General features: G+C 49.8%; 1 protein-coding gene across 7 annotated transcripts in view; it reads right to left on the bottom strand.

Annotated features, from left to right (window-relative positions):
- Window positions 1-26,610, bottom strand: part of MKNK1 (MAPK interacting serine/threonine kinase 1) — a 41,299-nt gene extending 14,689 nt beyond the window's left edge. For 4 of the 7 annotated variants that reach the window (XM_084786625.1, XM_084786621.1, XM_084786626.1 and 1 more), the window contains exons 1-7: window positions 26,517-26,610; window positions 18,500-18,652; window positions 10,530-10,636; window positions 8,368-8,469; window positions 5,751-5,848; window positions 2,224-2,303; window positions 758-831 (exon numbers count right to left, since the gene is read on the bottom strand). In XM_084786625.1, the coding sequence (XP_084642751.1) occupies window positions 758-831; window positions 2,224-2,303; window positions 5,751-5,848; window positions 8,368-8,469; window positions 10,530-10,545 (370 nt within the window). In that variant the 5' untranslated portion in view covers window positions 10,546-10,636; window positions 18,500-18,652; window positions 26,517-26,610. Of the gene's footprint in view, window positions 1-757; window positions 832-2,223; window positions 2,304-5,750; window positions 5,849-8,367; window positions 8,470-9,697; window positions 9,720-10,529; window positions 10,637-18,499; window positions 18,653-26,516 lie in introns of those variants that run through there. The other 3 variants (XM_084786622.1, XM_084786623.1, XM_084786624.1) reach the window with 3 other exon arrangements.
- Between the last annotated feature and the right edge of the window lie 357 nt (window positions 26,611-26,967).

Raw genomic sequence — 26,967 nt, 5'->3', positions numbered from 1 at the left:
CGCACCGCACCGTGAGGCAGGTGCTACCAATAGCTCCATTTTACTAATGTGAATACCATCTGGAAAAGGCTAACTAAGGTTTCCGAGGTCACGGTGGCTGATAAGTGTGACTTCAGCTCCTCTATGTAGCTGTCTACTCAGCCCCACACATTCTTGTAACCTCCACCTTGCAAATGAGTCCTAGGGCTGGGTGAGCAAAGGGGAGGGAAGGTGTTGGTTTTGTTTTTTGTTTTTTGTTTGCTTTCACCATGACAAAAGAGCAACTTAAATGTGCATTCCAGTGATGGCAGTGTGGTGGCTGAAAAGGCATCTTCCTTCTACCAGAAGGGTGGCGTGTTCTTGTCCTTCGCCGTACCCCGAGTCTGTGTTCCAAACAACGGGCCCTCCTCTCCTCTGTTTAGCCTTTCTAGACTTCACAGTGTAAGCCGACGCTTCCACCTCATAATTAATTTAGTTAAATAGTGAATGTGTCAAAACAGGGGACCGATAAATTGACCACTGGCAATATCTATGTATGATTCCTATTATAATGAAAAGGCATTTTTAGACGACCCACACAGGTGACATTCTAAGCTCTGCAAAATGCTAATTATCATCCTTCCCTCCGGCCTCCCTTCTCGCAAACCAAGGGCAGTTGCTAAGTCCTTCATCCTTTTTATTAGCTTGACTCGCTTTAGAAGTCTCTGGGATTCATGATGGATGAGCACCCACTCTGGGTCTTAATCCGAAGTCCAAACACATACTCAACAAGACGTACCTCCTTGCAGTTTCTCAAAGACCAAGTAAAACCGTGTATCATCTTCGAAGAATTCAATCAGCTCCAAAATATTCCTTAAAGAGAGAAGAGGGGGAGCATTAGATGCTAAAGTCCACTCACAAATATCCAACGGACAAATATACAGTGGCTGCAGCGGGCAGACATCGACTTGGAATCAGAATGCTTATTAAGGACTCATGTTTGAGAAGCAGCCAACGGTGTTAGCAAGATTCAGGTCACCTTATCTTTCCATAATGTTTAGTCTCTGGTGTTTTCACCAAGTCTGGGCTGTCAAACCCCAACCCTAAAACCCACTAGGTAGAGTTATAAAAAGTCCTGGTCACATTAAACTGAATAAAATCTGCAGCCGACTGGAAGCAATTGCGGCTAATAACACTGAATAGTAGGTGTGTGTCCTGGAGGCAAGCAGCAAATAATTACTTGCCCTCCCTCTTGCCCATAAATCACGAGGCAGTATTTACATTGCCTGGAGAAAATGGAAACATCTGTCAAATAGACTTGGGGCCTAACGTGGGCACCGCTAGACCCTAACTGCTAAGCGCTGCTTAATGAAACCGCCGCGTTCCTGGCCACCGTAGCACTTGTGGCCTTCCCCGGTGAGCACTCTCTCTCTGCCCGAGCATTGCAGTGCTCTGCCAACAAGGTCGTCATGTAACTCAGTGGGGAAGCCACCGGCTTGGATACTGGAGGTGTTGGGGGCTTTTTTTTTTCCTATAGAAGATCGAAATAAACGTAGTAGAGTCTCTAATGCTGAACTAAGAAGCTGCAGGGCTGAAAATAAAAATCTGTCCCTCGTAAAAAAATGCTGACCACTTGGGGAGATACCAGGCTTTTACTAGTGTGAAGGCGTCCAAATAAGATGGCCAAAATGGCCTAATTTGAAAGAAGGTTGTAGAGGCAGTGCCTGGAGTTAAATCAACAGCGGGCCCCCATCCTCCAAGCTTAATGACAAAGCCATCAATACCAGGCCACTGGCTCCCTGCTGACCCTGCCAAGGAAGGGGGGGACGGACAAATCTTGGAGGTGACCCTGATTTAAAGCCACAGTGGGAGGACCACTCATTTGGAGCCGTGTAACACAGGGCTAAAGGTTACTGTGGCCCAGTTACCAAGCAAAGAGTGCTGGTTCCACCCTCAGCATTGTAATGACAATCTCACACTGGAACAGGAGCCAGCAGAGAACACAGGCACACTGGGAGAAAATGAAACCCCATTCTTCCTCCAGCAGACACTGGTGGGGAGCCCTTGTACCATGTGGACTACAGCATTTCAGCCAAGACGAGATAGTATTTTGGGGCCACTGCTGTCCTTTCTCCCCCTTGAAAGATGGAAGGAGTTACGTGCAATTGTGGAGAAGCACTGCCATGCTGGAGTCAGGGATGGCAGGAAGTAATCCCCTCTTGATCAAGCATCCCCCGTCCCCCGGAGGATGTGTAATACACTCACTTGTTCCCTTGACACTGATACAGCGTCTCCACCTCACGGAACACTCGACTGCGACTGTGCCCTGCCTGCTTCTCGATGATCTGTGGGGAGAAGGAAACCTGTCATGTATGCTCCCTGACCTCAAGGCGGATCCCCAGGCAACGCCCCGGAGAGGAGGCGAGGTTAGACACAGACCAAGTCTCCTTTGGAGCGGGAGTCTGGCGTGGGCCACAGTGGCTCGGGAAGTGGGACACCAGCCCTAGGGCTTCCATGTGGCTGCCTATGCGCAGTATCAGGGATGCGTATGAAGCTGCAGCTCCCGGAGCAACCAGTGAAACAAAGCAATTTCTACTGCCTCTTTATTCCAAAGAGCAGGTGTTTTGTTGTTTTTGTTTTTGTTTTCTTGAGATGGAGGAAGGGCAAAGATGAGGGAGGGCAGGGTGGAGAGGAAGCAAAGACTGTCCACTGGATAGACACCCTCTCTTCTGTTAGCCTCACTCTCTGGCAAGCTCTGTGTAAGTAATTTAGACATTCTGTGTTGGTCAACCGCGACAGCAAAGTTAAACAAGATAAGGGAGAGGCTGGGCGGTGGTGGCGCACGCTTTTAATCCCAGCGCTAGGGAGGCAGAGGCAGGCAGATCTCCATGCATTCTCGGGCAGCCTGGTCTACAGAGCGAGTTCTAGGACAGCCAGAGCTCAGAGAAACCCTGTCTCAGAAAAAACAAACAAACAAACGCCCTCCCCCGCCCCCATACACAAAATTAGATATTTGGGCTGGGCGATGGTGGTGCACGCCTTTAATCCCAGTAATTGGGAGGCAGAGGCAGGCGGATCTCCGTGAGTTCGAGGCTAGCCTGGTCTACAAAGCGAGTTCTAGGACAGCCGGGGTGGTTACACAGAGAAACCTGCTCTTGAAAAATGAAAAAAAAAAAAAATAAGGAAGGCCTGTCTTCTGTCCATTGCCAGTCCTCTCTAGCCCACGCTTGCTCCCAGCCTAGATAGCTTCCTTCAGCACCAAGAGGCTTCCCTCTTCCTCCCATACTGTGGGCAGTTCCTGCTACATGGCTGCGTCTCCACTTGGAGCTGCTTGGCAAGTGTTGCCTACGGGAACACCTGAGCCCACGCAGCAGAGGGTTGTGTAGGGTCTGGCTGATCCTGAAAAGTCCTCCAGTGCTATCAGGAGCCCCAGAGCTTTGTAAACAGAGCCTGCAGGCAAGCCTTCTGTAGAGCTCAGAAGGGAACATCCTGCCCCTTCCTTCTAGCTGCTTGGCACGACACTTCAAAAGATTCTTCTAATGTGCAGTAGCATAAGCATGTGTATCCAACTGTAACCGGGAGGTTAGTCACACCTGCTAGGAAGCTACTCTGGACCCTCCCCCCCCCCTTTTTTTAAATACAATCAGCAAGGTGCAGTGCTGGGGAACAGCTGCTTTCATTAAGCAGGGATAGTTGAAGTTAAGGGCAACTCTCCAGGAGGCGGGACAACTTTCTGAGGAGATAACCAATGGGTTCAGAGCACTAGCCTGGTAGCAAACCATGGATAACTAGTTAGAGGCAGCGTGGGTTAGACTGTCGGATTGGTCCACCCTAGCTCTGCAGGTCATGAGGTGGATGCTCAGAGAAGCAGTAGTGGACCGCGCATCTTGGGGAGCCATGCTGGGAGATCTAGCTTGTCTCTAGGTTATCCAAAGCTTTTAGATCCAAACCATGGTCATGCTTTCCTTCTATGACTCACCCTCAAAGAAACAGACCTGTTGACTGTCTGCCTGTCTGTCTGTCTGTCTATCTATCTATCTATCTATCTATCTATCTATCTATCTATCCCTACATGGTTTTTTTTTTCTTTTTGAGACAGAGTCTCTCTCTATACCTCTGACTGGCCTGGAGTTCACTATGTAGACCAGGATGGTCTGAAACTCAGAGGTTTTCCTGTCTTAGCCTCCTGTGTGTTGAGATTAAAAGTGTGTGCTACTACAATGGGCTCCATTCAATTTACCATTTATGTATGTGGTTTGTTTGTTTGTTTGTTTTTCCTTTTCTTTTTTTCTTTGAGGGAGTATACTTTTTTCTTAAATTCTTATTTATTTATTATGTATACAGTACTCTGCTTGCATGACAGAAGAGGGCTTTAGATGGTTGTGAGCCACCATGTGGTTGCTGGGAATTGAACTCAGGTCCTCTGGAAGCGCAGTCAGCACTCTTAACCTCTGAGCCATCTCTCCAGCCCCCTGTGTGTGTGTTTTCAAATCACTTTTAGGCATATTGAAATTTCTTTTTAATTTATAGTAATTGTGTCTGGAAAGGAATGGAAGGAGCTCTTTTGTTGTATGTGGGACAAGACCCCAGCCAGAAGGCTTAGTGGAACTGTTCTTCATTCTCATAACCCACAGCCGGGGTTGAGGAGAGTTGGTTGGAAGCGATGTGTCTCTGGATCCAGTTTAGCAGGGTTGACCTGAAGGAGGCAGTGCACAGACCCGATGGCTCAGCTGGCTGATCAGGAACAAGCTTAACCCACGTGCCTCCCCAGGTTCAGCAAGACTCCCACAGAGCTCAGTGGTCCTCAAACAGTGGGTCTCAGGATCCCAGAGGCACCTTTCCAAAGACATAGCTTCAGGCTCTCTCTTGCACCGAGAAACTTGGCTCTCTGTGTCATCAGCTCCCTGGCTGATGCCTGCCTATTGCAGTTTAAGTCTGCCCTCCATCAGGGTTTTCAAATTGTACTGAGGATCACACTCAACTGGACGGTGACATGCACAGTGCTGGGCCAGGCCTACTTTTTAATGCAGTAGAGCCAGACCATGTGTATTTCTCATGCTTCCCCGGGGGCCACTGGTGTTGTTGGCCCAGGGACCCTACTTGAGAAGCACAACTCTGCCTCTAGCCCTTCAGTAGCCGAAGGGTTCAGAAGCGAGGCTCACCAGAGTCATGCGGCTAATCAAAGGCAGCTCCACAGCCGGGTGCTCAGCCGCTTCAGATTTTAGTCCTCACCGCCCTGATGCTGCTTGCTGCTGTGCTCTGTGGTTATAAAGTCTGTCCGCCTTCGGTTCATTGTCAGTTCCACCTTCATACTCACGTCGCCAGACGCTGGGGGCAGGAGCTGTCAGTGTCATTTCCATAGAGGAGCTAGGCTTTAAGGCGGTTTGGTGAGCTGCCTGCAGTCAGCTGAGTTTTAAAAACAGGTGTAGGCAGAGCTCCTCCTTCCAAAGTGGAGGTTGCTTATTGAGTGATCAGAAACAGCCTACTACGTGTCAGATGCCGATGTGAGGACATTACGCATGCTGACTTGCTTAATCTTCATAATTCTATCAGAGTTCTAGCGCATTCGTTTTACAGATGGGGAAACTGAAGGGCAGAGGGCGAGTAACTTGTTCAAGGTTACGAAGCAGTCAAGCAGAGGAGCCTAGATTTGAGTCCAGCGAATGCAGGGTTGCTCCCCACTCTGACCTTTCTGAGCTACCATGCCGCATAATACACAGTTTATTTAGTTTGGGAAACGTTAGAAATGACGATCTGCAGAGGAGAGACGGGGACCCAGTGGGACCACTCACTTTGACAGCGTACTCTTTGCCAGTCTGCAGGCTCACGGCGCCCTGGACTTTGGCATAGGCTCCTTCTCCCAGCAACTCGGAGGTCAGCTTGTACACATCTAGAGGGAAGCCATGATGGAAAGGGATACTGTCACTCGGTGTCTCTGGTCTGCTCACCGAGGCAGAAGAGACCATGGTGACTCTGCAGCCTCAGTGCCAAGGACCTCTCAGCTTTCCCAGACAGCACCTGACTCTCAGCAAGACTCCGCAAATATCGATTCCTCATCAGAGATGAGGTCAGAGGAGGGATTTCACATATTCACTTCTGTCTTTTAAAACCTACTTTTTGGGCATCTACTATGTCAGGTAACACAATCGGGACACAGAGGGGAACAAAATCCAGTCCCTCCCCTCTAACGTTGAGTCCAGAAGGGAAGACAACACACACATCAGCCCAGAGTGTCCCAGATCCTGGGAAGTACCACAGAGTAGGGGAGGAGCAACCACGGAAGGGGATGGGCAGTCCAGGGATCCTCAGAGAAGGCTATTATTTGAATGAACAGTGTTCATTCATTTCTTCATTTGCTGGACACCTACTGTGCGCCTGGCATGGGGGGTGTGAAGGGAATAATATACAACTGTTTTATACAAGCGACAGTGGAGGTCACTGGAGGAGTCTCAGAAGTGTCCGAAAGTCACCTACAGGAAATCAGAGACAGAGCAGGATGCAAACAATGCTTTGCAGTTTCAGGTCAGAGTGGTCACAGCAGAGCAGTAATAGACCCAGGCTGGAAGAGTGTTCAGAGCACCCGCCCAAGCTCACAAACAACAGAGTCCTCGGAGCCTTTCCAAGGGAAGCCATGGCTCTATCACAACCCTTGCTGAACTGACCTTGCCCTCCCTTGCTCTCTCCCTCAGTCTTTCTCTTGAGGCAACCTAGTCTTTAAACTCACTGCTTGAACAGAAGACTTAGTCAGTGTCAGATCTTATCGTTCTAAGTCACGAGATGTCCTGAGTAACAGGAAATTTGCATGCTCAACAAACAAAAGACTTGCTGATTTGTTCACTCTTCTAAAACCCCAGGGACTTTTGTCTTCTCCACTGCCCAACACACACACACACACACACACACACACACACACACACACACACTCACTCACACACACACACACACTCACACATACACTCACAATGCATGTGCACACAGTTTGAGTCAAGAGTAAACAATCAATGACTAGAGAGATGGCTCGGCACTTAAGAGCTCTTACTGTTCCTCCAGAGGAAGGGAGTTCAGTTTCTGGCTCCCACGTCAGATGGATCACAGCTCCCTGTAACTCCAGCTCCAGAGGAACCTAACTGGTTCTGCAAGCACCCATATGACACACACTCACATGGATCAAACACATTCATACACACACATAAGTAAATTTGTTTTTTTAAATCTTAGAAAAAAAAAAAGAGCAAATAAACCAGATGTGGTGGTGCATGCCTTTGATACCAGCACTTGGGAGAGAGAGGCAGGTGGTTCTCCATGAATTTGAGGCCAGCCTGGTCTACATAGTGAGTTCCAGGATAGTCAGGGCTATATAGGGAGATGCTGTCTCAAAAAGAAGGAGAAGGAGAAGGAAGAAGAGAAGGAGGAAGAGGAAAAGGAGGAAGAGGAAGAGGAGGAGGAAGAAACCATAAACGTCTATACTAAGTCCTTTCTTGGTTTCACTGTGGTCTGGGCTTGTAGCTGCCCACATGCACAGATGGCACACTGTTGGCTACCACTTGTATGTGGTTTAAATGGCATGCTTCTTTGCCAGCTCACCCTTCGGTACTTGCCCTCACACACCGCAGGACGTTAAGCAGCTGGAGTAAGGCATTCCTGACTCACACAGTGATTGTTGCCGGAACATTCTACAAGACCATCAACCTGCTGGTATGTGTGCAAGGGTAGGAAGAGGGCCCACAAGGGGAAGTTGCTTCAAGCCTCACAGTGAAAACCCACACGAAGGGGGTAGGCTGTTCCTGAAAGTGGCTACTGATCTGATCCTTTCACTGCTTAGTAGAAACACTCAGTGTTTCCTACTATCTTCTCACCGAGCGCCCAGAGACAACCCTGGCAGGCCCCAGCCTAGTGCCTTGCACCTGGGCATCCAAATGTCTGATGATGCAACATCACGTCCCCCTGGATACAACGGATTCTGGGTGGTGCTGGTGGGGTGGGGGGAACGCAGTACCTACAACACACACAGCTGCAGCCTCTGGGAGGCCAGTTCCCCTCTTAGAGAAGACTGCAGTGTCACTGCAGCTGTGGCCTTGGGAGTTTTCACTTCCTCTTTTCTGGTTCTTCTGCCTTCTAGCCTTCCAGGAACCACAGGAAGAAGGCTCACATCTGGTGAGGAGCTGGCACAAGCGAGGCTCTCAGCTCTCACAGACCGGGTTTCCTGCCAATGAGGCAATGCTCAGACCACTGAGACCAATGCCTTGCCCTAGAGGTTTGCCTGTCCTTTCTCCCTCTTGCTCACTTCTCACTCACTCCTGTCTTCTTAAATCGCATGGATGAGCTGGTTCTAAGGCGATGTGATATGAGAGACGCCTCTCCCTCCTGCAGCAACTCATACCCAGACCTACACAAGAGTAAGGGACCAACCTTCAAACTTTCCTGGCAGGGAGTCGGTGGCCCGGGTCTTGCGCTTCTTCTTCCTTCTCTTGTCACTGTCCACGATGGGAAGGGGCTCGCTGCTGCCCATCTCTGGGAGACAAGAGGGAACAGAAGGGAAATTGCACTGTACCGATCAAGCGGTAAGTTTACCCAGAAGGAGAAAAGAGAGAGACCCAGGAGCTTTATACTGATGGTTTTTAAATATCTGTGAGGGATATTGATTTGTTTGGACCCAGGAGGCACAACTAAAGGCAAAGCCATTATAGGAGATCATTAAGTGCGGGAAGGGACTCAGACAGGCAGCTAGATTAGGAGAGGCGAGCAGAAGCCGGCATTTTTGCCAGGCTCATTAGCACATGGATTTAGATCTGCCACCAGCCAAACCTGAGTCCCCAAACAGAACAAGCAATCTACAAGCAGGGCCCACCTGTGGTCATCGGAAAGGCAGGGTCCCTGAGGCTAGGACCTGGGGGAGGAAGGGGACAGGGACAGAACCTGACAGCAAATCAGAAAGATGAGCAGTATTTCCATGGATCTGCACTGGGGACAGTGAGAGATTCTCCTAGAGACTCTGCCTTATCCTTGAAGCTAACACAAGGGGCCGGGGGTGGGGGGTGGGGCGGCTGGGATGGGAATAGCCTCCAATTCCTTCACTCCAGGAGCACAGACAGAATGCCTCCTCCTCCTCCTCTCTCTTCCCTGGTCCTTCCGTGAAGGGGTGCAGGGAGGCCAGCAGCTGACAAGTCTGAGACAGGCTGCTGGATGAGGTCACTTATTGCAAACACATCATCATTTCCCCCTGGCAGGCACCTGGCTCCCGTGCTGGCAGACACAGACACAGGACATACTGGGCAGGAAGGGTCAGGACAGAGCGGAGCAGCAGGAGGCAGAGAAGAGGCAGAACAGTGGGAGCCAATCGCAGGTTTGTTTCTAGGCCACTCTAACTAGGAGCCTTCCCTGCTAAAGATAAATTACTTGAGAACATGTCGTGCCCCTGATCTGGAGTGGGGCCTTAATACTCTTTGCCTGCAGTTAGAAATAATAAGATTTCTCTGAAGTCTCTGGGTCTAAATCCCCACCAGGGTGATTAAACCTCCACATCCTTCTAAAATAGAGGCACCCGAGAGCTGACGGTGGAGGGAGTGAGAGACTTCTACACCAAACTTCAATAAACACGGGCTCCGAGGGTTGGGTTTTTCCTGAGAAATTTAAAAATGGAATCTGGCTTTTTGCTTAAGGAGGGGGGAAGGCCCATGCCCTTCTGCAAGGAGTCGAGGAAAGACTGCTTAGTGCCACTGCCCACATGCGCGCCACTCACAGAGAGGCACTTGGCAGCGGGAAGCAAGAAGCATGCAGGATGGCACTTCCAACACTACAATCCCGAAGGCGCAGCTCAGCAGCCAAGCACCTGACAGCTCTGCGGAGATGCATCCCTCCTTCCATTTTTAGGGATCTGATAACCACAGGTTCTCAATTACACTCCAGAATAGAGAAAAAGGGAACAAAAACAGGAATAAAAAAGAATCTACAGAGTATCTAAATATATTACTCCTGCCAAGAGCTTCAAGCACAAGTTCTACCTGGGGACAACAGCTCCCTACGACTAAATGCTGCTACTTTAGTACCCATGCTCATGAGGCAAATTACGAGGAAAAATGCCATCCAGATGCACTGACAGGACGTTGTGAGGAATTCTTCAGAAATAAAGCACAAGGCCATTCATCTCTGAAGGTTTGGGGGAGGGGAACAGGATGGGTTGGGACACGACCAGACTATGGCGTGCAGTTTAGTGTTAGCCCCTGTCCCAGCTATTTTCTCACCAGTGCTGCAAACCCAGAGCGGAGTGAGCAGATGTGGTTTCTGCTCCTTCACCCTCCCCGGGTCACACTCCGATTAGAGGCCTGTGGACAAACCAAACAGCCAACAGGCAGGCAGTGTGGAGAACAGCAGGCGAGCTGGCGGCACTGTGACTCACAGGGGACCCTCAGACATACTTACAGCTCTGGATAGAAAACCCTGTTAGCAGCAATTTATACGTGCTCTTTACCGCACAGCAGGACTGTGGAGCCTCCTGTGGAAGCAGCATACCCCTGGGCAGAGCCACACACTCAATATTAGATTTTATGGCTTCACACACAAAGACAGAGTACCTGGTCTATTCTGCATGGGTCTCAATGGAAGAAGGCGAGCCAGGAGGGACAAATGGGGAAGGTTTTCCTTGCAAACAGAACTTGTTGAGGGAGAGCTGTTTTTGAAACTAGGAAGGAAAAATGTAGGAAAACAGTGAAATGAAAGAAGCATGCTTAACTTACCCTGTCTTCACAGCACATAGGACCACATCCTGGTACTATCAGGGAGACCTTGGTTCATATGTCCCAGACACTGGACAAACGCATCCTCAGGGGAGCCCCACAATCATGCAGCACCTTGACCTGCCAGAGTCCCCTGCTGTAGGAAGTCTTCCTGGCCATCAAAACCAGCTCAAAAGTCTTTATCCCATGCAGCTCCCCCATGATTCCAGATGAGCTATGTACGGGTAATCAATCACTCTGGAAGTCAGTTAGGCATGAGGCAAATGGGGTATCACTGTGTAGAACTAGTAGCTGGTATTCCCGCCTCTGTTCCCAAGCCTCTACGAGAAGCTCTGCTAGGACACTGATTTTCTTTGGCCTCGATCATTCCCTGTGTTCCTACACTGTCCCCTATGCACCCCCTTTGTCTCTTCTATAAGTCACAGTAGATCTGGGCTGGAGAGATGGCTCAGTGGTTAAGAGCACTGCCTGCTCTTCCAAAGGACCCGGGTTCAATTCCCAGCAACCACATGGCAGCTCACAACTGGCTGTAACTCCAAGATCTGACACCCTCACACCAATGCACATAAATTTTAAAAAATTAAATAAAATACTTTAAAAAAAAGTCACAGTAGATCATCAGACGAATATCCTTCATCACAAACTGTACTGAAATAGAAATGGTATGTGGTACAGAGTGTGCATGGCACACAGGCCCCTGTAGTGCACAGTGCATACTCTGAAAGAAATGTGGGTACGCATGTATATTGCAGATGATGTGGGGAGAGGCTGCTCTGGATTACGAACCCCATCAACTCTATTGCACTCTCCAAAAGGGTCTCAGACACAAAATGACCTTAGCTTGTTTTCTAGAAGACTGGTCCTTTTTCAGACTATGTAACATGAAAGGAAGTGAGCAGTTCTTTGCACTTTACATACTGCAGTGGTCAGCAGGGCTCGGGGGCCACATCTGTGTGTCTGGGGCGGAGGGGGAAGGGGGAGACACACACGGAATAATGGGAGGCCCACTTCAGACAGGGAAGGCAGATGGGCCTGGGTCAAAAGAGCAAAGGAGATGTTCTGTCGCTGGTATTACCAGACAGCCTGGAGGTTGAGCAGCTCTTCCCCTTAAGATCCTTAGTTCCGGGGGCTGGAGAGATGGCTCAGCGGTTAAGAACACTGGCTGCTCTTCCAAAGGACCTGGGTTCAATTCCCAGAACCCACATAGCATCTCACAACTGTCTGTAACTCCTGTTCTGGGGTATCTGACACCCTCACACATACATACATGCAGGCAAAACACCAATGTACATTAAAAAAAAAAAAGATCCTTAGTTCTGCCAGGCATGGTGGTGCATGTAATCCCAGTACTTGGTGAGGCACAGGCAAGTGGATCTCTGTGAGGTCAAGGCCAGCCTGGTGTATAGAGCTAGCCAAGGACAGCCAAGACTACACAGAGAAACCCTGTCTTAAAAATAAACAACAACAACAACAACAACAACAACAACCAAACCAAACCAAAACAAAACCCTTGTTCTTTCATCTTGAGAATAAATTTAAAAGTACACCATCTCTGTCTACTTGCCAGGTTGTTATAAGATCCCAATGACACAGTCAAATGCAAATGTGCTTCAAAAACTGTATTATGTGTGCATAGGTATGTATGCACACACACAGACATATAATAGAAATGGGAAGTCCAGGCAGAAACACATGAGCCTGGTAATATTATAATGTAAAGAATGCCAACAAAGCAGATAGTGTTATAATGGGTAGTCTATACAGTCTTTTAAGTCATTTTTAGTTTATGGTTCGGCTCTATGTGATGGTGGTTTTTATTTCCCTCTTCCTTCTTTTGAAGATTTTAAAAATTATATGTGACTGAAATTTATCATTTTACCCCATTATTGTCTGGATCAAATTTTACTTAGAAATAAAAGAAATGGGTTGGGGTGGTGCATGGAGCTCAGGGTTGGGGTGGTGCATGGAGCTCAGGGTTGGGGTGGTGCATGCAGCTCAGGGTTGGGGTGGTGCATGGAGCTCAGGGTTGGGGTGGTGCATGCAGCTCAGGGTTGGGGTGGTGCATGCAGCTCAGGGTTGGGGTGGTGCATGGAGCTCAGGGTTGGGGTGGTGCATGGAGCTCAGGGTTGGGGTGGTGCATGGAGCTCAGGGTTGGGGTGGTGCATGGAGCTCAGGGTTGGGGTGGTGCATGCAGCTCAGGGTTGGGGTGGTGCATGCAGCTCAGGGTTGGGGTGGTGCATGGAGCTCAGGGTTGGGGTGGTGCATGGAGCTCATGGTTGGGGTGGTGGTGCATGGAGCTCAGGGTTGGGGTGGTGCGTGGAGCTCAGGGTTGGGGTGGTGCATGCAGCTCAGGGTTGGGGTGGTGCATGCAGCTCAGGGTTGGGGTGGTGCATGCAGCTCAGGTTGGGGTGGTGCATGCAGCTCAGGGTTGGGGTGGTGGTGCATGGAGCTCAAGGTTGGGGTGGTGCATGGAGCTCGGGGTTGGGGTGGTGCATGGAGCTCATGGTTGGGGTGGTGCACGGAGCTCAGGGTTGGGGTGGTGCACGGAGCTCAGGGTTGGGGTGGTGCATGGAGCTCATGGTTGGGGTGGTGCATGGAGCTCAGGGTTGGGGTGGTGCATGGAGCTCATGGTTGGGGTGGTGCATGGAGCTCATGGTTGGGGTGGTGCATGGAGCTCAGGGTTGGGGTGGTGCATGGAGCTCATGGTTGGGGTGGTGCATGGAGCTCAGGGTTGGGGTGGTGCATAGAGCTCAGGGTTGGGGTGGTGCATGGAGCTCAGGGTTGGGGTGGCAGTGCATGGAGCTAAAGGTTGGGGTGGTGCATGGAGCTCAGGGTTGGGGTGGTGCATGGAGCTCAGGGTTCGGGTGGTGCACGGAGCTCAGGGTTGGGTTGGTGCATGCAGCTCAGGGTTGGGGTGGTGCATGCAACTCAGGGTTGGGGTGGTGCATGGAGCTCAGGGTTGGGGTGGTGCATGCAGCTCAGGGTTGGGGTGGTGCATAGAGCTCAGGGTTGGGGTGGTGCATGGAGCTCAGGGTTGGGGTGGTGCATGGAGCTCAGGGTTGGGGTGGTGCATGCAGCTCAGGGTTGGGGTGGTGCATGCAGCTCAGGGTTGGGGTGGTGCATACAGCTCAGGGTTGGGGTGGTGCATGCAGCTCAGGGTTGGGGAGTGTGCAGAGGAGATCAGTGGCTGGGCTGACTTAGCATGCTCAAGGCCTTGGGTTTGATGTTCAGCACTGGGGAAGGAAAAAAAACTTATCAAATTTGAGGTTAATCACAGTTTTTCAAATTGTGTCTAGATTTCTCTGTATAAAAATTCAACGTTTAGCTGGATTTACACCTTTAATCCCAGCACTCAGGAGGCAGAGGCAGGCAGATCTCTGTGAGTTCAAGGTCAGTCTGGTCTACAAATCAAAAGTCAAGGCAGGCCTACACAATGAGACTCTGTCTAAAAAAAAGCTGGAGAGCGACCAAGGAAGATATTCAGCGTCAACCTCCTGCCTCCACACCTCCGTGTGCAAATGTATATCTGCACTTACGTGTATAGACCACACACACGTGTACACCCACATGAGCAGATTGCACCTAGAAGGACCGCAAGTGTTAAGGATAGGGATCTAAAACTTAGCCTGGGACCTTCACTCAGAGCAATTAGGAGATGCCAGGGAGTCCTGGGGTGGGGGCACAACCCATAATAACAACAGGTGCTAGCCACTGATCTCTCCAGCAGATAACCTCACGGTCTACTTTCCAAAATAGCTGCCATTTCTCGACAGAGCCTGACTCATCAGGCTACTTTCCCTCAGGTTACCAGATGTGCACTCCATTCCTTAATAGAGTCTATATACAGATCACCAGCTGTGACATTTCATGTAGGATGCCGGAGGGTCATCTGGTTAACTCAACTTTGCAAACAGCTCTTATTTCCCTCCCTGACCCAACTCCGCAGCTCTTGGAGGATCCCGACCTGTCTGAGTACTTTCTTCATCTGCAAGGGCTTTCTAGAAAAGGAAGAATTGGGCGGGGAGGGGGGGGGCGGGGAAGCAATCACAGACAAATCCAGCTGTGTCCTCAGGGTCAGCTGAGGAGAACGGACAATGGGAGGAAACTGAGGGGCTGGGAGTAGCTTAGTAGGAATGACCGTGGACCCTGGTCCCATCCACATCACCAACCGTAATACAACCATAAACAGAAAAGGAAATGGAGGAACTGAAGGAAGTTTGACAGGCACATAAGGAAGCGGTTCAGCAAGCCGTGTGAGACAAGGGAAGAGGGGACAAGAAAGACCGGGGTCATCTGTGCCTCTGTAGCAACAGACAGTATGCTGGGGCACACCGTAACACATACAGTGCACACTCACGTGTCCCTCATGTGCCAGGCCATGTCTGAAGCCCTTTACAAGTACTACACTCTACACACTCACTGGTGCAGGCTTCTCAACTCTGAGGTAAGCATTATTAGCGTCCACATTTTACAAATGAGGAGACTGATACAAATGGGCAAAAAGTGACACTCCCATGACCACGCAGTGGGTAAGAGGCAGGGCTAGAATTGAAGCCTAGAGTCTGGTTTAAGAATTTAAGTTTCTAACCTATCATGACACTGTTCTCAAACAAAATGCCGGAAGGCAAAGGTGACAGCTGGTGACAACCAGGCACCAATGCTATTGCTTATGAATCTTGGTACAAGGCTTCTTGACTTGGTACTGTGCTGGCTAGTCTTCTGTTAACTTGACACAAACTAGAGTCATCTGAAAGGAAGGAACCTCAGCTGAGAAAATGCCTCCATAATATCTGGGTGTAGGGCATTTTCTTAACTAGTGTTTAATGCTGGGAGGGCCCAGCCCACTGTTGGTGGGGCCACCCCTGGGCTGGTGGTGCTGGGTTCTATAAGAAAGCAGGTTGAGCAAGCTGTGGGGAGCAAGCCTGTAAGCAGCACCCCTCGGTGGGCTCTGCATCAGCTCCTGCCTCCAGGTTCCTGTCTTGTTTGAGTTCCTGCCCTGACTCCCCCCTGTGATGGGCTGTTACCTGGAAGTGTACCCTGAAATAAAAGTTTTCCTCCCCAACTTGCTTTTTCACCACTGCAACAGAAACTCTAAGACATGTGCTATTGAGGCTTTGATATCTCAGCAGGCCTCCAGCCCCTCGGCTCACTGTTTACACAATGTGCTCCAGTGTCGAAAAGGCTGGGCAGCTCGCTTCTAGCTTTTATAATCTCAAAGGCCTAAGAGTCGCATCCTCACTGCTACATTAATGAACTTCAACCTTCCAGAAGTCTCTTCTTGCTCTGAGGTAACGTAGTATTTTGTGTTTTGTCATTTTATAGAAGATGAACTACAAGCCAATGTCTAAGCACATTATTCATGCCAGTCCAGAATGAAGTATATAAGGTGACAATCTTCTCCTGTCTGACCTGGGAATTGCTGGATGTGGTTTCTGACGACATCGCGAGGTATAAGGGAAAAGGAGAGGGTATATTTGAGCAGAAGCTGGTCAAATTTAACAGACAATAAATGCCAGGAGCCATAGATGAAATTAGCTTCTTCAGAGGAAAGTCTGTGAGAGCCCACAGAGCTGGAGGGTTTTTTTTCCCTCTGGGCTTCCATGTGTAGAAAGGCTGGGCCATGCGGTTCAAATCAGCTGCAGTGAAATTGGCATTAGGGTGATACTTTGCAGGCCTTGAAGAAGGCCATGGTACTCAGATGCCCAGACACTCAGACCCATCTTCTCCCTCTGCTTGGATCTTAGGATCACAAGGAGCCTTCGCAGCCATATTGCAATTCCAGGTGGAAGGAATGACATCAGAGGGATGTGGAAGCAGGAACAGGAAGTGTGTGTTTACAGACTGTGAAATGAGGCAGTAGTAAAGGGCAGGGCTTGGGATGGGAGCACAGTGTAAAGTCTGATGACAGCAGGCTACGCTAGCCATCCAAGCTCATTAATACAGTTCACAGGGCCCTCCATCACTGGTCCCTGCCTTCTTTTGACCTTTGATACCAGCAGTCACTCTTGTGTGGAAGAGTGACAACAGCTGCTTTTTGCTCAGCTTACAACCCAAACAGTGCTACAGGCACCATTCCTTGGCACACCATCGTTGTGCCCTGGACATGCATCTTCTATACGTCACATAAGAGTACCGGAAGATGGTCCTCAGGTGAGATTCAGCAAAATCACCACCTTCTGCTGCTTCATCAAGGACACTCTCAGGTAGGTGGCAGTGAGGGACAGCACGGCTACAGGCACAGCTCTGCACCACTGCCCTGACCCGTGCAACGAACCTGTCAGCAGCTTCCTCACTGTCGCTATGCAGCAATAAATAATACTAGGTCACTACTTTAAAGAGTTCTGGTCCTGCAGATCCCCTGGAAGGGTTTCTGTGTGGCACACTTGTGAACCTGTGTTCTAGGCAATGAGGAGGGAGTCGGGAGCACTGTAGCCTCCCAGCTGGCTATGGTATGCAGTGCAAACAGCAACCGCTCAGAGACAGGGTAGACTGAGGCTGGGACAAGCCAGAGAGAGGTAAGGAAGGCCTACACCAGAGGCAAGGGTGGCGGGGGTGGGAAGGGAAGAAGCCACAGAGGCAGAAATAGTCCTGCCAAACGACAGCAAGGCAGTGGAGGAGTCACAGTTTATGACCATGCTCTGAAGAGGGGACACCATTTGATTCTTCTCTAACTCCTGGAGCCAGCCACAGAGTGGGGCCTCAACATAGGTGTATGAATATATGGATTTTTAGCCAAAGGCAACCGTAAGAACAGTAGTACCATCTTAGAAGTGGGGAGAGCTTAGAGGGTAGAGGTGGGGAGCAGGGGGAGATGACAGGGCCACCAGGAAGCTTCCGGTGAGGACAGGTGACATACAGCAGCTGAGCATTAGGAAAAGGCACAGGCCGGGCTAAAACAACCTTACTCAACCCTCACGTCTCCCAAATATCACTGATGCTTGACTGATAACTTGCCAGGCATGCCGAGGCCTCCAGCTAGAGCAAAACACAGAACACGCCACAATCTCAGTATCCGAGCTACGTGTGAGACATAAATAAACCAAAGAAATTTCCAACATTTCCTTGGGAAGAACAACATTCAACAGGCACGAGGATTTCACTTTCCACACTTCTGCTGCACTTGGCTTCATCTTGTTACGACGTGGAAGTTTTATTTTTATAGTTAAAAGCAAATAAACACGTTTTACTTACTGTTCTACTTCCCTTACGTAGCTCTGCTATTTTGTTCCAGAAGAAATGTGAACCTGTTTACTAAGTAGCTGCCACTGGAAGTTCCTGGGACACGAGGTGGCTAAGCCAAGGTGCTCAAGCAAATATTGAAAACCATCAACTGCTTAGATGACCTGGAACTCACCCTTTTCTCTGGAAATATGGGAGACGTTCAACACAAAGTAATGTGAAAAGGAAAGTGGGGGCTGGCATAATGGCTCCGTGGATGAAAGAACCTGTCTTGGCAGTGCAGCCGTGGTGTGGCCCTTTAATCCCAACACTCAGGAGGCAGAGGCAGGCGTATCTCCGTGAGTTCGAGGCCAGCCTGGTCTACAAAGTGAGTTTCAGGACAGCCAAGGCTACACAGAGAAACCCTGTTTCAAAAAAAAACTTAAAAACAAAAACAAAAGAACCGGTATCCAATCTTGATGGCTTGAGTCTGACCCCTGGGACCGACGTGGCAGAAGAAGAGAACTTAACACTTGAAAGTTGTCCTGTGACCTCCACACACAGCACGGCACCCCTATCCCCAACGAATACAAAATAAGGATGTGACTTAAAAAGAAAAGGGAGGAGGTGAGCTGTATACCCAGCCTTACCCACACGGTTCTTCAACTCAGCAGAGAGGCTCGTGAAGCCGCAGGTTGAGAGGAATCCCGAGGTCGTTGTCTTCCAGCCACAGGGAGTTACTCGCTGGCCTCTGTCCAGCTAAGGCCCTTCAGTTTGCCATCTGCCTCATCCAGTGTGGCAACCTTCAAGAAGCAGAAGGAGGGACAGTGTGAAACTGCTGGTTTCTCCAGGCCCAGAGGAGACCCTGATCAGCCCTAGTGCCCCAGCTCTGCTAGTGACACAGACGCAGACGTACACACAGAGGCCCCGGGCTTTAAGGGCCGACCGCTAGGTATCTGAAAATACTGATGCTGAGCCCTGGAAGATTCGTCAGGGGTCTAAATAAAAACACTTCAGGTTTGCTCCCACTGAGGACTACAGACACTGAAAGGTGCAACTCACCACGATGACGGAGGTGGACCCTTCTCTTGGCTCTGAGAGTCTCACACAGAGCTGACGTTTCCCAGCTGCTTGCTTGTGAGAGATGCTTCAGTGCTTGCTTGGCTCCTGGTGGCCAGGCCCAAGTCTCACAGGCAAGAGGTAACAGTGCCAGCAAGATAAAGCAGACCCTGAGAGCAGCAGGTGGCGAGAACGGAGGCACTTTTGTGCCAAAAACAATCATTGCTGATTCCCAATGTGATGACTTCATCTCCTGTAGGCCCAGCGCCATTTTTAACCCCCGGCTTTAGTTATCATGTGACCAAGTTGCTCAACTTTTGCTCCGTGAAACACACTTTCACTTCCCCTTTTCTCTGGGGAGGAGCACTGAAAATGTGCTTAAGTCTGAATTCTGGGCTTCTGTGCCAAAATTTCTAAGGTTTCTAACTGGAACCTGGATGCATTTCAATGTTACCTCAAATCACATTCCCCAAGCTGGACCCGTCCCCAGCCCCCACCACGGCTTCCTTCCTCCTGCTTTCTCCCCTTCTCTATCTGGTCACATCATCCTGCCAGTCATCCAGTCATGGAACCATTAAGTCATTTCTCCCCCATCCACGTAAGTTCCAAACGCTCAAGTGGCCAGGCCTCTCCCTCAGCCTTATCTATTGCTCCCTGCAGGGGAGTTCCTGCTCATCTTTCAAGGCCCACAGCAAATTACTGAGAGGATCCTACCAACTCTAGAAGCAGTCTAGACTTCCTTTTCTACCCCCCTCAGCATCTCACCGAGCTCATGGCATTTCCACTACAACACAAAACACACACCGGATTCCCCTGCCAGCCTGCCAGCCCCTTAAAGGCAGGATGTAGGTATTTTCATTTAGATATTTTAGCATTTAATAAAGTATCTGGCACAAACAGGCTCCAGTGGATCTGAATGAATTGCTTCTTTCACAGCGTATCCTGTTCATTGCTCGCCAGAGACTTCAGCACATTGGACAGCCCTATCTATTGGGCTTTTTAATCCCCAAAGGAATCTCCCAGGCTCGGTGAGACTATTCCTAGAGCGCAAGGAAGCCTGGCTGATATGATTTCCTGTGGTCACGAATGCCTTTTCAGAGTCAGCCTTTAACCTATGACCTTTAACCTGCTGCCTTTAGTGCTACTAGAGGCTAGCAATTGTTTTGCTGTAAAGGGCCAGACAGTAACTATTTCACACTTTGTGTGCCGCATGGTTGTTGCTTCGGTTGCTCAGTTTTGCCTTTTTTAGGGAAAAGTGCAGCCACAGGTTGTACATAAATGGATGATTATGACACATGTCAACCAAACTTTAATTATGGATACTGCAGATTGAATTTTATATACTTTTCGTGTCTCCCAAAATGTTTACCTCCTTTGATTCTCCATCTCTGAACACTTAAAACTGCAAGAAATCACTTTTAGTTTGCAGTCTCTTCAAAAATAAATAAATAAATAAAAAGGTCACAAACTATAGTTTGCCAACAACTAGTCTACTGTAAAAATAAACAAAAGCAAGATTCAGAGTTCCACCACAGCTGTTTGGAGCCACTCTAGGGCTGAGGAAGTGGAAAGCAAATGGGCTTTCCAACACGAGGACCTAGATTTAGCATCCGGCCCTGGCATCCACTAGCAAGGCAGCAGTGGACGCACGCCTTACTCCCTCTTCACCGCCATCATCTACAAAACAGGGACAACGACGTGCTGTGACAATTAGAGTGTACCTATCAAACTGTGACACCATGCCTGGCGTTTATGAGGTACTGCACAGCTCCCATTATCATACTTGGCGAGGCAGCTTCCCCATGGCAACTGCAGCTCTGGACAGCAATCTACACACCCTGGAAACTACAGCCGGAGAGAACATGGGGTCAGCACGGCCAGAAGCAGAGATGGGGTTGGCTCTTCTAGCTATCCGTACAGGAATCTAAGAGCCCAGTTAGCCCGATCGCTCCTAACTCCTTTGAGCCTTTTCCCCTCTTCACCAAGAGCTTGAAACTCAAGGGACCCATCCCTTGACTTTCAAGACAGAGATCCTCTGGGGCACACAGACAAGGCTAAAGCCACCCTTGATCCCAAAAGCCCACCGGAGCCTGATGTCTAACAGGTGCCACTGCCTCTGCAGGGGTGACTCGGGCCTCCCTTCGCTGCCCAGATCCGTCATCCTATACTGCGCTTATCCTCTCTTCCAGAAGTCTTTATCTGCAGTGCAGGCAAAGGGGCCCACCGGCTGCTTCTACCTGACTGCCCTACATCATTCCCAGCTTCCCACGCGTGTGGGTAGCTCACCCAGAGCATCTGTGATGCTTTATCACACGCCTCCCCTTAGGGACTAACCTGAGTCGGCTCTGGGTCCCTCCACCTGGCACAACGCTGTTGCCCTAATGAGTCAGAGACCTCTGAAGCATCCTCCCCTTAACCTGTTTTAGCTGGACTCTTATTAGCAGACTGAGCACAGTCTGGGTCACCGCCAGGAAGAGGGGGAAACCTTGGAGAGAGAAAAGAACCATAACCAATGGGATCCAAGCGATGGAAAATAGGTTTTGAGGATGAGGTGAAAGCAGCCAGGCGGTGTAGCCTGGAGAAGCGAAGATGAGGCCTAACTGGATTCTGGCTTTAAGTACAGAAAAGGTTCTCATGAGAAAATCTTGATCTCATCCCCCCTTTATAATCAGAGGGAACTTTTCCATATTCATGGGGAACAGAACAATAGGACCGCACTCAGGTGAAGGCCAGGCATGGAGGAGGGGTGTGGGGGGAGGGAGGTGTAAGCAGGAAGGAGCTAAATTAGACACAACTTCCTGGAGACACCATATTGTTGTTTTTTTTGGCAAGGGAACTGGAGAGGCCTTGCTTGCTGCCCTTGCTGAAGGCTGCGGAAAAGGAAACGAACACCTGCTCTGGTCCCATTTACTGTGGAGAGAGGTGTGGAAAACACGAGCCACGTGAGAGTTTTCTATCAAGCGACTATTTCCCACCAGGTACTTTTCGTGGTGCTTTGGAACCCTGGGATGGAGTCACCTTGCGGTCTTGGCAAGGAAAAGAGAAAACGGCAATGTCAGAGGAAGACAGTGGGGAGAACGGCCCTAAGATACACTCCCTCTGAAACCAGTACCACTGCGGGTACTGACGCAATTACTAACATCGCTACTGATACAACTATCGTTTACTAAGAATCTCCTACCGAGCTGTTTAACGTCATTTTAGTTTTCATAGCAGCCCCACAAGGTAGACAATATCTGCACCCTATTTTCCAGATGAAGAAATCTGAAACTAGGCAAAGTTAAAAAACCTGTCCTAATCAAACAGCTAGTAGGTGACAGAGGCAGGGCTCAAACCCAGACAGACCAACTTCAAATCTGCACGCTACCTATTGTTTGGCCATGGGGGTCCGGGGTTGGGGAGGGGGGGGCAGGCAAGGGTCTGGAATTTAAACCCTTCTTTCTGAATCCAGGTCCATCCTATCTACTTTATCTTTAGGCAGCCCCAAGGCGGGGAAAGCAAAGCAACACACGGCATAAGAAGACCTCTCAAGTGAGCCCTGTACGCCGGGGGAAGAAGACAGAAACGCAATGGGGATGACCATAATGCCTGGACCCAAGGCCAGGCTCCTGCTCTGTCCATTTCAGACTCATGTTGAATTGGATGGTGGAAAAAACAAAACAAAACAAACTGAAGCACTATGATACTGTCAGTTGTGTCTCGGGATCTGTAGCAGAAATCCAAGGGTGCCCACAGCCTCTATAAACTCTTTCTAAGATCACAGGAGCTAAGGGCACCGAATGACAGAATCGTGACAGCAGCCATGAGTGCAAGCCAGATAACCTACACAAGCAGACTTAGACGTGTTATCTCCTGGGTTTCACAGCTGAAGCCTCCTCATTCACATCCCTATTCTGGAAGCTTCTTTGTTCCAGTCAGCCTCTGTCCCACAGCCACAGTCAACAGGGGCCTTGCCATGACACCCAGAGCCCTGTGGCACAAGGGAAATAAAACGAGCCTTGGAATCCACTTTCCTAAGCTGGTATGAACCATGGTGTCGCTTCCTGGCTACCCGGCCTTAGCAAAGCTACTTTAATCCTTCTGAGGTCTGGTTTCCTAGTCTTTAAATTGGGGATAAATATCCCTCTATTACAGAGGTTGTGAGGATTAAGTAAATTACAGTGTGTAAACTATGTGGCTCATTGCAGGCCACAGAGCTGACACGATGAATGCTAAGGTTCTTCTCTCCCCACAGGGCACAGCAGAATTCCTTCTCTTCCCCCATGTGCCTGTGCCCGTGCCTGTGTGTGTGTGTGTGTGTGTGTGTGTGTGTGTATGCGCGCGCATGCACGTGTGTGCGCCTTCCCATGCATTTCTGCCTCCAGACATGGCTCCAGCTGCCCTTTCTCCCAGGAACGAGCTGCTCCCTCCATGTTCCAGCTGAACTTCTCCATCAGGAATCTGGCCGTGCAGGGACCGATTTCTCCTCCCCACAAACTCCCACTTGGTTTCACACTCTGAACTTCGTTTACTCAAGCCATCAGCTATTTATGTACTGATCCATCCTCCTAGCTATGCACGAAGGGGAAGGCTCTGAGGAGACAATTCCCTGTAGGAGAGCAAATACCACGTCCTTGTCCTTGGTGCTTATTTCTCAGTCCTCGCAGCAAGAGTGTCGTATATGTTGCTGAATGGAATCTTCCCATCTTACATTGGGAATCTTTACTGAAAGGTCCAGGACTGAGTTTTCCCTAAAGCTGTGCATTTTACTAGCCAACAATAAACAGATGGTTTTTGTGTTCCTGGGGATCATAGTCAGAGCCTTGTGAGCGCTAGGCCAGGGATCTACCACTGAGTGATAGCGCCAGCCCAACACTCTTCTAAATATATTATATTTCCAAGCTCAGATCTACTAATGCTCATGTGGATTTGCTTCTTTCCTCTGTCCACCCTGCTGGGACATCTTGGACTCCTCTTGGGACATCTCTGCAGCATGCAGGGAGATGCTGCTGGAAGGATGGCTTCCACTCTCTGAAGAAGAGGGCTCCCCTTCTTGCTCACCCCATTGGGTAGATGACTGCCATTACAACTGTACTAAAAACCCAGACTATAGGACCTGAGAACAATGAAAATTATTCCTATCTGCTTTGGTGTCTGAGTCTATAAAATAGCTTAAGGTACTTAAAGCTACAGTCCAGTTCATAGTGAGTCCTTGATAATGTTAGCTTCATCAACCATGTAGAGCTGGGGAGGCCTCATAGACAGGGTAAGCTTAGTAACTGGAGGGCAGCCTTGGCATCACAGAGAAATTCCATCCTAAAGAATTAAAATTAATAACTTAAAAAAAATTTTTTTGTAATGAGCCAGAAAGATGGCTTAGTGGTTAAGGGCATGTGCTGCTCTTGCAAAGGACCTGAGTTCAGTTCCCAGCATACATGTTGAGTGGCTCAAAATGATGTGTAACTGCAGCTCTAGAGAACCTAACACTCTCTTCTGATGGACTTGGGCACCTGCATTCATACACACACGCACACACTCACTCACACACACTCACACACACACTCACATACACTCACACACAGTCACTTTCACACACACACACACACACACACACACACACACACACACACACACCCTATGATCAACAAAAAACTTTCTGTTCCATATGCTGGGGCTGTTGGCAAGGAAAAATGTGAATTTGTAGTTGCTGGTCCCACATGGAAAGGACTACTGTTTACCAAGGCCAAGGGCAGAACAATTGATTAGTCAGCCACCTGTGAGCTTTCCCTTGCATGAACTACATCACACACTATACAGGTCCCTGAACACAGCACAACTTCTCTCATAACTAAATTCAACAACAGCAAAACCAGGGCCTGAAATCAATAACAGCCACGAAGAAGCTTGGCTCCTGATGAATTCCTGCACCTCTGTGCCCCTGATGCCTGTAAGTAGGGCATCATCCATCTAAACCAGGGCCCTCCTCAGCCACGAAGGAGAACACAAGGTCTCCTCCTAATCCTGGCAGCTTGTAAAACAAGGACCAAAGCGAGAAGATTAAAAAAAAAAAAAAAAAAAAAAAAAGAGGTCACTGACTCATTTAACCACAAGCATTACAGAGACCTACTATGTGCCAGTCCTGTACCAGGAAGAGGAGTTGTGACACGGACCTGGCTCCTTCCGTACCCCAAGACAGACTTTGCTAAGAACTCTACTGCAAGTTCAGTCTCTACTATAGGATACTGGATAGGAGCATCTAATCCAGCAGGAGGGTGAGAGGCGTCACCAAGAAGGTCATAAGATGTGCTGTGAGCACCCTGGGAGAGGCTGCAAAAAGGTGCCATATTGTTGAATCGCTCCAGACCACACACCGGGAGACCACGCTCTTCCTGGCTAAGCATGTGCTGCAATGTGCCAGCTTGTTCTCAGAACTTCTCTCCCCATGGTTTGGCTGGCTGCTGCCAGGCCCTCTGATGGCCAAATACTCTATAAAGCTCCAGAGCAATGACATTCCCACACAAGCTAAAGACCCCTGGTTATAAGAGGAGGAACGCTGTGGTGGGAGCAGATGCGAGGGAGGGGCTCGGAAGTTCCCACTAGCTCACTTCTGTACACAGCCCCGCCCCTGCATCTAGGACGGTGGGCTGACGCTCTTTGGCTTGATGGTTGCGGATCCAGGGAGACACTAGACACTGAGCTTGTGCTTGGCACACGCACGGCCTGTGGTCAACACGTTTCAGCTCCCTCCTCATACTTCAAGGTCAAGTCCACCAGTCAATCCCACAGAGGCTCCGAGGTTCAGGTTACACCAGCTTTCCCCCTAGGGCCTCCCTGAAATATGCCAGATCAAAACACTCTTTCCTAGAAATCCCGACAGTTATTTGTGTATCGGTACCTACTGCATGGAGGCCAGTTTACACGTAATCATACTTAACCCTCACGATGACATTATCCTACCCATTTTAATAGAGAGAAAGCTCCGGGAGAGAAACTGACTTGTCCTAGGATACAATATATATCCCAGGAGATGGGAAAGCCTGGCTCACCCCCAAAGTCAAGCACTCCCACGCTCATTTCTAGACTCTTACAGTCCACAATCCTACAGCTAGGAGAGAGACCGCATCCTACCCACACTCCTAATTCTCTCTGCTGAAAAAAAAAATGTGGCATGGGCTTTTAAACACTGTATTGCAAGATAAGTGGAAACAGTTAATTTAACACAACGAAGTACACATATTTTAAACGCGCTCATGCCAGTGCACTGTCTGAGCCTTGAGCCCTGCAACAGCTTTGAGCGGATCCTTGGTTTGGTCTAAGGCTCAAACCCCATAAAGGCTGAGCTCCCACCGCCGGTACACACCGGGTCCCGACCCATCACAATCCAAGCGTGTCCCTGGGCACAGGCTGAGAGCCCCGGAATGGGATTTTACACGCTGGAGTCTGGGCAGGGAAACAGCTCTGAGGACAGCCCTAAAAGGATGTCCCCCTTCGGCTGCCCCTCCACAGAGGAATCGGGTCATGACCTCGAGCTGCTCAGAAGGCCCCGGCTGCCCCTCCCGGGCGCACCGCCACACTCCAAACCCCGGCCCCGGTCCCCGCGGAGGGACTCCTCGCTGTCTCACTTTTTACCTTAGCTGACCACCGCGGGAGCGGCCGCGCGCACCCCCACCTGCCGGCCTCTGTCGAGAACGCGGAAGAGGCGGAGCTAGACTGGAGGGGGAGGGCCTGGGCAGAAAGGGGCGTGAGGGGAGGAGTCACGCCTGCGCCCTGGGGGCCAAACGTGGCAAGAAGCAAGTCCAAAACACTGCGCTGGGGCGTCCTATCCGAGCTCTGGCAGGTTGCTGCTGGCTAATGTGTCTTAACTTTTTCAAGTGGAAAGAGGAAGACCCCTCATGTGCACATAGTTGCCTCTGCGAGCCAGGACGGAGCCTTGTTATGAACCTGAGGGCAGCTTTGTTAAGTGAAGTTTATTTTGAGACAAGGCCTTGCTATATACCCTGGCCTCAGTCTGACTCAGTCTCCAGAGTTGTGTGATTACAGACGCACACCACCAGGCATGCCTGTACAATTTCTATAAAGG

Source organism: Acomys minous (genome assembly GCF_964271855.1).
Source record: "Acomys minous genome assembly, chromosome: 6".
NCBI classification, from domain to species: Eukaryota; Metazoa; Chordata; class Mammalia; order Rodentia; family Muridae; genus Acomys; species Acomys minous.
This window is presented reverse-complemented; position numbering and strand designations above follow the sequence as displayed.